This window comes from Esox lucius, chromosome 3, assembly GCF_011004845.1.
Source record: "Esox lucius isolate fEsoLuc1 chromosome 3, fEsoLuc1.pri, whole genome shotgun sequence".
NCBI classification, from domain to species: domain Eukaryota; kingdom Metazoa; phylum Chordata; class Actinopteri; order Esociformes; family Esocidae; genus Esox; species Esox lucius.
This window is the reverse complement of record NC_047571.1, coordinates 972061-985805: the sequence shown is the minus strand read 5'-3', so window position 1 is coordinate 985805 and position 13745 is coordinate 972061. Positions and strand designations below refer to the sequence as shown.

The 13745-nt window shown below is 43.2% G+C and overlaps 1 protein-coding gene across 2 annotated transcripts in view; it reads right to left on the bottom strand.

Annotated features, from left to right (window-relative positions):
- Window positions 1–1092, bottom strand: part of plppr4a (phospholipid phosphatase related 4a) — a 263231-nt gene extending 262139 nt beyond the window's left edge. The window contains exon 1 of one of the 2 annotated variants that reach the window (XM_029117179.2): window positions 640–1092. In XM_029117179.2, the coding sequence (XP_028973012.2) occupies window positions 640–888 (249 nt within the window). In that variant the 5' untranslated portion in view covers window positions 889–1092. Of the gene's footprint in view, window positions 1–635 lie in introns of both variants that reach the window. The other variant, XM_029117181.2, reaches the window with a different exon arrangement.
- Window positions 1093–13745: the final 12653 nt, after the last annotated feature.

Below are 13745 nucleotides of genomic sequence, written 5' to 3'. Positions count from 1 at the left end.
CATATAATTCCTGCGCCTCATCGTTACCACGACAACGGGTGTAGCCACTCAGCTGACAGTTCGACACACGGACGCACTCACACACACACAGCCAGGCTCATACAGGTGTGAGCATCAAGTTGACCAGTGACAACATGCATTTAAATCTGTTTATCACCAAGCGTTTTTAACACTAAAATGGACAAAGAAGGAAATAATATTTTAAAATACGGAACGTCCATTCTTTCAGTAGGCGGCAATCTCAGGAACCAGCTAAAATGTTTCAATGATATTTTTTTTCTCGAACATGTATGTGGGTGTTGACAGATGATGTGAGGCAAATATATTAAGAGATATGAGTATTTCAGGTTATGAACGCTATGATCCGATCATATATACCAATTTATATTATACTGTATAAATATGAGATAACAGATAAGATAATAAAACATGAAGAGAGCAACCGGTTCTATGGCAACCTCATAATTAATCCTCCTATCCTTGAACGTGACTGTCATAACAATGCAGGGCCACTTACATACAATTTTACACAATCGTGTGGTGTAGTGCGGCGCATACAATAGGACACCGCTGCATTTCCACTGACAGTCATTCAAAACAAGCCTTACACTGATTTCGCTGAACGACTAACTCACCTACCTCAACGAAATAGAAGCAAGGCAGCAGTGTAACGCTGTCTTTCGTCACCTTCCCTTTCAATCTCTCTTTCGCGGACATGATGAACCTTCTGTCTCTCCTTTGAGAGGCCGGAGACAGAGAGTTGTATTTAATTCTGGCCGTAATTTTGGCGATATGAGAGATTACGCTTCTGTAGCTACTGGTTTCCCCTCCATGGCAAAGTGCAGCGTGTCTGTTGAAAGAACAGGTCCAATGCAACCCATATACCATGCAGTCACTCGCGCACCAAGTGGGTTAATCGAAGCCAGCAGCCGTAAACCGAAATGGTAAAATTAAAAACGTTCTTTGGTAGGCTATCTCTAGACGGGAAAACGTGCTCTAATACATCGCTTCATAGTATTTAATATTTAGCAGCAGGTGACAACGATATTGGTCAGAAGAAAAATGCTAAATAATCGATGGACGTGACGTCAGAACAAAGCTAAAATCCTAGGTTTTTTTTTTTTTACACGGGAGGCATGGGAGTAGCCTGCGCGTACGACGTAACGTATATACGATTGACGTTCTGCACTGAAAATGGAGATCAAGGCACTATTGTATCAGGGAGATTCTGATCAGTACTATTACATTGCTTTGTGTTTTATCTCCTGTGTCTGTTTCTTTTTTTTTATTTATTCAAGTGCCCATTCACAGAAGTCCTCTTGCCTCCTGCCTGGATGTTAATGTAAATAAAAATGTGTTCTTGATTGAATTGCCTGGTAAAGTAAATACATTTTAAAAAAAGGTTTGTGTCCCACATGGAAAAAATATATGTACATATATGTAGAGGATTTCTCAGCATATATTTACATACGTGCCCTGAGTATGTTCATGAAATATATAACTTGCACTTCTCACAATATCATAATACAATGCATGTCATATATTTTAATGTTTAATATTATGTGTTTAAATAATGAAATATATGAATATGCAACATGTTAAGCATTTCTCATGAATCATGGAAAAAAACAGAGAATCTCCTTTGAGAACAAAACCAATGGGGAACAAACCAACATAAGCACCAGTTTAGGTCATATTGCATTACATTTATTACTGTGAAAAATACACTTATTATCTTTTACAAACAAGAGCCAAAATTGTAAATTGTACATTATGTATTTTCCATAAATTATATTAAATGCATTGTATGCAAAGAAACAACTGGGTAGAGTCAGTCATCTTAAGAACCTTTATTCACAGTTTCATACAACTGCCATTATGTCACAATATACTGATGAAATGTGTACTAAATACACCAAGGTTTTGACTTTAGTCACTGCCAAGCAGCATATAGCACCTTTTTCAGTTTCAGTATAATGAACCACTTTAAACTCCAAGTTTACATTTCAAAAGACACTTATTATGAAAACGTGATTTAAGTGGTGGATGTGCATCATATAAAGTGACAGGTGTGCATGGACTATGGATGGAAGGGAAGAAGGGTTCCCGAGTTGAGCAGCTTTACAGCCTGTGGAAAGAAGCTGTCCCGTAGTCTGTTTGTTTTGGACTGAATACCTTCTGCTTGATGGCAGCTTTGTAAACAGTCCGTGGCATGGGTGGATGGGATATGTAATAATCCGTTTGCTCCTCCTCCTACACCTCTCTGTGTAGAGATCTTGCAGGGATGGCAGGTCAGACCTTGTGATGCTCTCTTCTGTTTTAATCACCCTCTGAAGTGCTTTCGAGGGCAGTCCAGCTGGATACTCTTGATAGTGCATCTGTAGAAGTTGGTGAGTATCCTGGAATCCAAGCCAAATCTCCTTAATCGGCAAGGGAAGAACAGCCGTTTCCTGGCCTCCTTCACCATGACGTTATTGTGATGAGACCGGGTCAAGTCATCAATGATGTTGACCGCGAGGAACCTGATGTTGTGAACATGTGTATGGGGGCGTGGTCTCCCCCGCTGCTGCTTCCTGTGATCAACAATCATCTCCTTCGTTTTGCTGATTTTGAGCTGGAGGTTGTTATCCTGACACCATGAAGTCAGTGACCTTACTTCGTCTCTATAGGTTGACTCGTCGTTGTCAGAGATCAGGGCTATGATGGTGGTGTATTCAGGAGACGTGAGTTGCCAGGCAGTCGTGGGTGAAGGGAGAGTATAGGAGCGGGCTCAACACACAGCCATGGGGGGGAACCATTACTGAGAGTCAGTGAGGAGGAGGTGGCGTTGCCCATCCGCACCACCTGGGGTCTGCCAGTGAGGAAGTTCAGGATCCATCTGCACATAGTGGGGTCAATACACAGATCCCTGAGCTTAACCGCCAGCTTGTGGGGCACAATGGTGTTGAAGGCTGAGCTATAGTCAATGAACAGCATTCTCACATATGTGTTCCTTTTGTCTAGATGACAGAGTGCAGAATGGAGAGTCAGAGCGATGGCGTCCTCTGTGGATCTGTTTTGTCTGTAGGCAGACTGTAGCGGGTCAAGTGTTGCAGGTATGGAGTCTGTGATGTGTGTTTTAACTAGCCGCTCATGATGATTTGTGTGAGTGCTACACGGCGGTAGTCATTCATTCATTTTGCTTTTTTGGCACAGGAACAATGATGGACTTTTTGAAGCAGGTGGGGACCACTGTATGGTCTTTCCTGTTCTTGTTTCAGTTAATCGGTGTATATTCATTTCACCTGTGTTTTAGCCCCCACCTGTTTCTGTTCTCCTCATTTGTCAGTGTATTTAGTTCAGCCATTTTCTTCCTGTCATTGTTGGTCATTGTGCGTGTAAGTCCGTCATGTTTGTGTGCTCCTGTGCCATTGAACCCCTGAACTCTGGGGTAGTTTTGCAGTGCCCTGCACTCTGTTTGGTTTTCTTTAATTTTTGTTAAATAAAAGAGGGGAAACCCTCAACCTTCTGCGCCTGCCTCCGTCTCCGACTCTACAAACGTGACAATAATACATTAACTTTGAGAAGTAACCACTTGTTGATACATTAGAAGCTCATAACACTTTACAAAGTACACTCCCCATACCTCTGTGGAATTTGCTACATCATGCAAGCTACTGAGAAACATACAAATCTAGTTAACTTGTAGGGATAAAAGTAAACACTTTTGCTTTATGCTAGAAGCAGGAATGGCTGTTAAACAGCAAGTGTTTTCTGGACAGTAGAGAAATGGCGAGGACACTGTAACATGGAAAATAAATTATGCTTTTGTGCAACAAAATGACCTACCTAATGGCATAGCACATACTCCTATTTCCCAAATTAGCAAAAACAAACTGCGTTACTCTAAAAGCACTGTTTTCAGGACCATGCAGTATAACTGTATACAAGTTTTTTTTCTCCCTTGCATAATTTTCAGCATGAACTATCTCACCATTTACAACCACTCTGTCATAATAATTGACAATCTTTCGCTCTACAGTATGAGCTACATTGTGTAATGCCAAGTAATCTTCATGTTCCATAATTTCTTCTTTTTTAACTGTGTTTCTAGATTTCAACTTATTCTTGAGGCATTTTACAAGTATAATTTTGCCATACTGTGGGAGAGCTTTTTCTAACAGAATTTTTTTACATATTTGTAATGCCACACCCTGGGTGCTTTTTACAATTTTAAGTAAGTCATCATTGTAATTTTCAAAAGCAGAGTGAGCCCAGAGTGGCCCTAGTTTGTGACCCTCTGTGCCAAATGAAGACAAAGGTCAACATTGAGTGACACATTTTCTAGACCGTATAGGCACACTGTATCAAACACAAACTCCTTGAGTAGATTGTCAGCTTCAGTTATGTCTTGTAGAGTTATGGATTCTGCAAATGCAATCCTACATTTTGGCCAGTTAAGGAGAAACTTATCTGGTTGAGTGCCTTTCAACACTGGTATGCTATAGAAAAAAAGCGACATGTACCACTCATCGGCCTTCCAGAAGCAACTATCAGTTAGGGATCTGGGGATTCTTGGAGGTTGTATTTCAATATATTTTTAATATACCATGGCATGGCATTGCTATCATTGTTAAACCATAATGAAGTTAGCATCCTGGCAGTTCCAAGAACGACACTGCATAAACAGTTGTGCTCAAAAGTTTACATACCCTTGGAGAATTGGTAATATATGTACCATTTTTTAAGAAAACATGAGTGAGTAGACAAAACACGTCTTTTATTTCCTATGGGATTCACATTCAACTATAGGTCATAACAGAATGGCACAATCACAAAGAAAACATGGAAACAAAGAAAATAATTAACTGACCCCTGTTCAAAAGTCTGCATACCCTTAGTTTTGAATACCGTTTATTGCCCCCTTTAGCATCAATGACATTGTGCAGTCTTTTGTAATATTGTAAATATTTAAATATTGTAAATATTTTTTACAGTGATTTTGTAGGCACATTTTTGAGACCCTTTCAAAGAGTAAAGTTTAAACAGGAATTATAGATTATAAGGTTAAGACCAAATTATTTGTTTTTGGAAGACCATGTCATTTTAAATATGGTAATTATTTGACTGTTGTTCCCATTTTAGAATAAGTTGATTGAGTAGGACATGAAATGAAAATTAAGAATTATAATAACCACCTTTAACGAAATACACCAATCAGCCATGACATTAGGACCACTGACAGGTGAAGTGAATAACACTGATAATCTCATTATCATGGCACCTGACTTTGTACACACACAAAAACTCAAGTCTTATTTGCTGCTAACCAGACTCTCCACTTTGTACAGTTTAACATTTTTTATATCTTTATTAGGATGCAGTTATTTTGTAGTCCATTAATTGAAGAGTTTTGTTATTTGTTTTTAGCCTTTCTGTTGCTGTGGGGTTGGTATTGCGAAATGGTTTCATTCACTTTGAATATTTATTAGGGGTCCTCCAGTAGAAGGAACCCTATTGTAATTGTTGGTATTACTATTATTATTATTAGGGGTCCTCCGGTAAAAGGAACCATATTTTAACTGTCTGTATTATTATAAGGGGGCCTCCAGTTGGAGGAACCCTATTGTAATTGTCAGTATTTTCATTAGTATTATTAATCACTGTAATCATTTGTATTATAATTTTTTTCCTTGGAAACTGCTGAATAACTAAAAAAGTCCATGGTACAAAATGCTGTAACTTGGCACAATAAAAAAATATAGACCACGAGTACTTACCACATACACACCCCATTTCCTTCACCAGGGGCACTACAATACACGATTAAATTAGCTAATTTAAAAATGATGGCATTTCCAACCCATTTGACCTATAGTGCTGCATCTTTGAGAAATTATTGAGGAACAAAAATGCTGCATGATGGATTTTTCTGTACTGTGAAAATCTGCCAAAACCTACTAAATATTTCTACTAAGTCAGATATTCCTGCGATTTGGTATACACTTGTCTCATACATGCCTCCCTAGATTGATATGGTGGACATTATGGCTGAACAGTGTAAACATTTATGAATAACATTATGGCACAATGAAAATATAGACCAGGTATATGTACCGCATAAACATCCAACCAAATTCCTCCACAGGGGCACCAAAGGCCATGCCTTAAGTATTTTATCGCAATTATGCCATTTCCACCCTGATTGACCTAGAATGATGATTCTTGGTCTACATTCCCCAGGAGGTGCAACACTGCAAGAGTGTATCATGTCCGCCATCTTGGATATTTTGTACAGTGAAAGTTTAATGACATGTTGTTAAAATCAGCAATAACTCTAATTGACCTGGCAATCGACATACATTTGTCTTATACATGTGTTCCTATAGGGTGTTCGCAGCTAAGACAAAAATACAAGGTGGCGGACGAAATGCCAATTCCACCCCAATGTTAAACCTTTATGGTCTAATGACCACTATAAAAATTTACTTAAAATCAACTGGTTGTCCGATTGACCTGGCTGTTGGTGTACAGGTGTCTTACAGTGGATATAAAATGTCTACACACCCCTGTTTAAATTAATACTTTGTTGAAGCACCTTTAGATTTTACTACAAAACTCAGTCTTTTTGGGTAGGAGTCTATTAGCATGGCACATTTTGACGTGGCAATACTTGCCCACTCTTCTTTGCAAAAGTGCATCTCCTGTGCACAGCCCTCTTCAGATCACCCTACAGATGTTCAATTGGATTCAGGTCTGGGCTCTGGCTGGGCCATTCCAAAACGTTAATCTTCTTCTGGTGAAGCCACGCTTTTGTGGATTTGGATGTGTCGTTGTCGTGCTGAAAGGTGAACCTCCTCTTCATCTTCATCTTTCTAACGGACACCTGAAGGTTTTGTGCCAAAATTGACAGGTATTTGGAAGTGTTCATAATTCCCTCCAACTTGACTAAGGCCCTAGTTCCAGCTAAAGAAAAACAGCCCCATACATGATGCTGCCACCACCATGCTTCACTGTTAATATGGTGTTCTTTGGGTGATGTGCGGTGTAATTTTTGCGCCAAACAAACCTTTTGTTTCAACCTTGGTTTCATCAGAACAGTACACATTTTCCCACCTGCATTTGGGGGAAACATATAGAAAAAATGTATACTGGCATTGTCCTACCACTGCGTTTTCCATTTGCCAGTGTATTTGTCTATGGCCTTAGAGAGTTTCTGTTGAGTCAGAAGTCTGTATGACTATACACATGCAAACACGAATGTACCCTGCCAGACTATTTTCTTATCATGTTAACACTCTATGGCCATGTCTGTTTCTATGGCTTTAGACAATGGACTGTATATCAAGAATAAATCTGGTTGCTGTGGCCAGCGGCACACGTCTTACAAGACATTTTTACAACAAATGTTCTGTATTTCTGTAAATGTGTTATTAATTTGCTGGTTTACAAAAGTAAATAAGGAGTCATTCCCTTTTATTATCAATATCCCAGCATGCTTAGCAGCTGTTCAGTTTGTTAATGTTTATGTTTGTTGTAATTGATAAGGTGACAGAGCTTTGTTTTTTGTGCCATCTTGTGATGTATGTACAGTGTTACCCTTCTGAATGTTTTTTGGGGATTATGGTCATGTTAGTGTACCAATTATTCAAATGAAGATGACTGTTTGGTGTGCTTTGCTGCTTCATGTGTACTACTTTGTTATTTCTAACAAAGCTGAGCTCTGACTCATACATTTATCTGCTAACCTTGTGCCTGGTAGAAGTTTGTACGGTGTAGGATGTAAAAATACTAATAACTGATGTATGAATGCAATTAGGTTTTAACATGTAATCTTCTGTATTTAAGAATGACAGTAGATTTCTGTTTAAATTGATATAAAACCTTCATTTAACATTTGTCCTGTAAAATAACTGGAAAAGTCTGTTATCAGCCTGACTATTAGTGGTCATAGAGCAGTGATCCCTATTATCCAACCATCGTTAACCCAGCTTGGTGTACATGGATTATCTGTTTTCCTAAAGACTTTGTTTAGCTTTTAAAAAAAATACAGTGAGGAAAAAAACGCATGCCAAAATGTTTATAAATTGATTTGCATTTTAATGAGTGAAATAAGTATTCGACCCCTCTGCAAAACTGTGACAACTGCGCCCTCTGCTGCTTCACCTCCCCCTGCAGCGGACGGGCTCCGGCGTTCGACGTCACCGGCCTTCTGATACCATCGCCCATCTCATCATGCTTGTCACCTGTGTTCTGTTTAGCGCACCTGTTCCTTATCCTCATCATTTCCCCCCAGTATATATGTTCCCTCTGCTCCCCCTGTCTTTGTGTGTAATTGTCTCTGTATGTACGTTGAGCAGTGTACGCTTCGACTATATTCGACTAAGTTCCCGTTATTACCATTAAAAAACCTTTATTCTTTCACGCCATTCTCCTGCTCCTCCTTTATCCGCCCCCCGAAAACATGACAGAATTACACACCGGCAAATTACCCTAAAGGAAATGGAGCCACAAGGAGCACAGGCGAGGCCGGTGTTGCGGAGGCGGTGAAGATACATTCTACAATGCTGGCCAGCCTAGGCGCCGCAATGGACAATGTGTTAAAAGCGGTACAGCGCCTAGAGCTGAGCCAGCAGAACCCTGCAGCACCGGCCGTCTCTCCGCCTCCCCAAGCTGCGCCGCCCAACATAGGGCCGATGCACGTTCCCCTACCCCGGGACTACGACGGGGCGGCGGACCGCTGCCAGGGTTTCCTGTTACAGCTGGACATCGCGCTCCAGGCGATGCACCCTGCGCCGGCCGAGGCCCAGAAGATCACCTCGCTCGTCTCCTGCCTGTCCGGAAAAGCCCTGGAGTGGGCCACCGCCGTCTGGAACATCAAGCAGCCCACCCGGGCAGCTACGCCGATTTCACGGCTGTTCCACCTGCGGCAGGGGACGAGATCGGCGCAGGAGTTTGCCCTGGAGTTCCGGACCCTGGCAGCGGGATCGGGGTGGAACGAGCGGGCTCTTATCGACCACTATCGGTGTGGCCTTCGCGAGGACGTCCGGAGGGAGCTAGCTTGTCGAGACGTGTCCCTCGACCAGCTGGTAGACATTTCCATCTGTCTCGACAACCTGCTGGCTGCCCGAGGACGTCCCGGAAGAGGCCCGCCCGTTCCACCCTGCCAACCAGACACCGCCGTCCCCATGGACCTGGGGGCGGCTGCGCTGCCGGGCAGACGTCGGGGAGGACAGGTGCGGAGTGCCTCCAAGAGGAGGCGAGGCCCTACAACTGCACCACACCGCACCTCCCTCCCCGAGTCGAGAGGCGACAGGCATTGCACTTCCGCGTCACCCCAGGTAGCACATGCCCATTCACCACTTACCTCTTCCCTCTCTATGTGCACTGTCCCTGTTACGTTCCCCGGTTTTCCGTTGCTTTCCCAGTGTAAGGCGCTGGTAGACTCAGGCGCAGCTGGGAATTTCATGGATAGGTCCTTTGCTCTGCGTTCACGTATACCACTTCAGGTCCTCACAACCCCCCTGCCCGTAAGAGCTTTAGACAGCCGGCCACTAGGGTCGGGTTTGGTCACTAGATGCACTGTTCCCCTCCTTATAATTACCGGCGACCGACACAGCGAAACCCTTTCATTCCATGTCATCGATTCCCAGTCGTTTTGGGTTTCCCCTGGTTGTCCCTACATGACCCCGTCATCTCCTGGTCTAGTCAGAGTCTTTCGGGGTGGTCGCGGAAATGTCAAGGTAGGTGTTTGGGTGTTTCCGTTGGCTCGACCTCGGTGGAAAGTCCAGACAGTGCTCCCGCTGTGCCAATTCCCCAATTCCCCCCGGGACTTGACTGCGGTTTTTTCCAAGGCTAAGGCCACTGTGTTGCCACCACACCGGCCGGGGTATTGTGCGATAGACCTCATCGATGGAGCCGCACTCCCAAAGGGTCACGTGTATCCCCTGTCCCGCACCGAAACGGAGGCTATGGCCGCGTACGTTAAGGAAGCGTTGGAACAGGGTTACATTAGTAGTCACAGGTCTCCTCAAGTTTATTTTTTGTGAAAAAGAAGGAAGGTGGTTTGCGCCCGTGCATCGATTACCGAGCGCTGAAAAAAGATCAACATTCTGTTCCGCTACCCTCTCCCTTTGATCTCTGCGGAGGTGGAGAGGATGCACGGGGCCCGCTTTTTCACTAAATTAGACCTCAGGAGCGCCTATAACCTGGTGCGTATCCGGGAAGGGGATGAGTGAAAAACAGCCTTTAGTACCACGTCCGGCCACTATGAGTATTTAGTGATGCGGTACGGGTTGATGAATGCTCCGTCAGTCTTTCAGTCCTTCGTCAACGACGTATTCCGGGACATGTTGTGCGAGGGCGTGGTGGTGTATATCGATGACATCTTGATATACACTGCCACCCGTGCCGAACATGTCTCGTTGGTGCGCAGGGTACTTGTTAGACTGCTGGAGCATGACCTGTTCGTGAAAGTGTACTGGTAACCCAGTACACACTGGAACGGTGACGCCTGTGGAGGAGTGGTGCAGAGTATTGAGTGCATACTCAGCCCAAGGCAGAAACTCTGCCCACTCCCACGGCCGGTCCTGGCAGTAGGACCGAAGGAACCTACCCACTTCCTGGTTTACTCCTGCTCCTCCTTTATCCGGCCCCCGAAGACGTGACAAAAACATGACTTAGTACTTGTTGGCAAAACCTTGTTGGCAATCACACAGGTCAGATGTTTCTTGTAGTTGGCCACCAACTCGGGGGATTTTGTCCCACTCCTCTTTGCTAGGCCACTCCAGGACCTTAATGTGCTTCTTCTTGAGCCACTCCTTTGTTGCCTTGCCCGTGTGTTTTGGGTCATTGTCATGCTGGATTACCCATCCATGACCCATTTTCAATGCCCTGGCTGAGGGAAGATTTGACGGTACATGGCCCCATCCATCATCCCCTTGATGCAGTGAAGTTGTCCTGTCCCATTAGCAGAAAAACACCCCCAAAGCATAATGTTTCCTCCTCTGAATCATTCAGACGGGCCTGTACATGTGCTTTCTTGAGCAGGGGGACCTTGCGGGCGCTGCAGGATTTCAGTCCTTCACGGCGTAGTGTGTTACCAATTGTTATCTTGGTGACTATGGTCCCAGCTGCCTTGAGATCATTGACAAGATCCTCCCATGTAGTTCTGGGCTGATTCCTCACCGTTCTCATGGTCGTTGCAACTCCACGAGGTGAGATCTTACATAGAGGCCCATACAGAGGGAGATTGACAGTTTCTTTTGTGTTTCTTCCATTTGAGAATAATCGCACCAACTGTTGTCACCTTCTCACCAAACTGCTTGCCGATGGTCTTGTAGCCCATTTCAGCCTTGTGTAGGTCTACAATCTTGTCCCTGACATCCTTGGACAGCTCGTTGGTCTTGGCCATGGTGGAAAGTTTGGTATCTGATTGATTGATTTCTTCTGGATCTGTTTACATACACAGCCCTGATTGCTGTTGACTTACACTACCCAATTTAGGTGCATTGCATTGTGGGATTGCTGTTGACGTGCTGTACGCTGCCTGCTGTTACCTACCTGGCTACCTGCCAAACTTTTTCAAATTTACTCTATATTAACTAATTGGTCAAAATTCCACTTTAAGAGTTTTACCAACGCAATATTTTTATCTGTTGACCTCTTATCCAACTGTACTACACCGGGACTCTTTTTGGACATAATTAACAGAACTACTCACCCCTGAACACCCAAGGCTAAGTATCATTAAAATGCCTTATCACTCTAATTGTTGTAGCAACAACACGAAGGAGAACTATCGTCTTCAGTTAAAGATAGCTGAGTTAGAGGCTCGGCTTCTGACGCAAATGTCAGGCAAGGATTATGTTAGTGAAGAAATAGAAAAAATTGCATCAGTGCCACCAGGAAGAAACGATTGTCTTGTTAGCCCCCCGGCACAGCTCCTGCAGCCGGGCAATAACTTTCTCTTGTTCACAGGGAAGAAATGCCGTCGACCAGTTAAACCTGAATCGTTGCTAAATCCAATTGAGACTTTGAACAGGTTTTCCCCACTGGAGTTGGAGTCAAGGGCCGAGCCGTCTTCGGAGAGGAATGATCGGCAAGCATGTTCTACCGGTGGCCTTGAAAAACTAAAAACTTTAGTCATCGGCGATTCCATTACATGCAGTATTAGACTAAAGAATCAGCCGGCGATCGCACACTGTTACCCGGGGGGCAGAGCCACCGACATCACCGCAAATCTGGGGCTGGTGCTAGCGAAGTCTAAAACTGGCAAGTATAGAGAGTACAGAGATATTGTTATTCACGTTGGCACCAAAAATGAAATAGTCAGAGGTTATGAAGCAGAGCATAGCATCAGCGTGTAAACTAGCTAGAAATATGTGTCGGCATCGAGTAATTGTCTCTGGCCCCCTCCCAGCTAGTGGTAGTGACGAGCTCTACAGCAGACAGCAGACTTGCGCAACTCAATCGCTGGAAGTGCTGCCCGTCGCAGGAGGTTGAGTTTGTAGATAACTAGCCTTTTGGGACTCTCCCAGAAATAGGGCCAGGCCTGATCTGCTGAGGAGCGACGGACTCCATCCTAGTTGGAGTGGTGCTCTTCTTTTATCTAGTAACATTGACAGATCTCACTCCTATAGCCTCAACATGAGATAGGATGCAGGTCAGGCCGCAGGCTGTTAGCCAGCCTGCTAGCATAGTGGAGTCTGTCGATAGCATAGCCAGAGTAGCCAGTTTTACCTATTGCCACTGTAATGGCAATTCCATCGATCGACACTCTTAAAGGAGTTAGAATAAAATTCTCTTGGCACAATTTAACAGTTTTATTAATTATTTGCAAATAAGAGAGACGCATACTTTCCCCCAAGGACCACATTCCTAAGGAATTTGTCTAGGCAGGCGGGCATGGCCCAAATACCTAATAATCCTCTGATATTATACAGACATGTATGTCTCAAACAAAGACCAGAGTTACATACCAGGTAATAGAAAAGCAGACCTTTCTCAAATGTACCTTAGTTCAAGAATTTCCATAACAATCCATCCTTTTGATACCAAATCAACTCTTGGTATCAATCCTTAAACAATTTACTCATTAGGATGTAGACTGCAACAAAACAGTACTCTTTAACAACATGACCCTGTTGATATCATTACCCTAATGATTATAAAACAGAACAAAACTGAAATGGCTGGATCCTCAATTACATGCTTCTAGACCAGGGGTGGGCAATTAATTTTCACAAGGGGCCACATGAGAAACCTGAATTGTGTCAGAGGGCCACACCAACGATAACTTGAACTTAATTCTGCTCAACTTTCTTCCGTTGTAAAATGCACTAAATTATATATTTTGAATAGCTGGTACTGATAATCCGAAGAATAAAACTATTCTGTAAATATTTATATTAGGCAATGTGAAATTGTGCTGTATATGTCAAAAAAGAAAACAAAAGCAATTATTGAATCAGTGCAATTTTTTTTTAACTTGTTAATCTCCACAAACAATGAAAAACAACAAACAACTTAATACGTTTATAGAAATACAGCAATACAACAAACAATAACTTGCAATGTTTTCCACCTCATTTTACCTCTTCAGTGAGAATAATCCAGTCTGTTCTGGGCTTGAACAAGGGCATTGAAATCTGGCTGAATGTCTGAGGTGGCTATGCGAAGGACAGCTGAGAGGTGGTCATCAGTGATAGAGGATCTGTGTTTGGATTTGTTGAACTTCATCATTGAGAATGTCTGTTCACGTACAT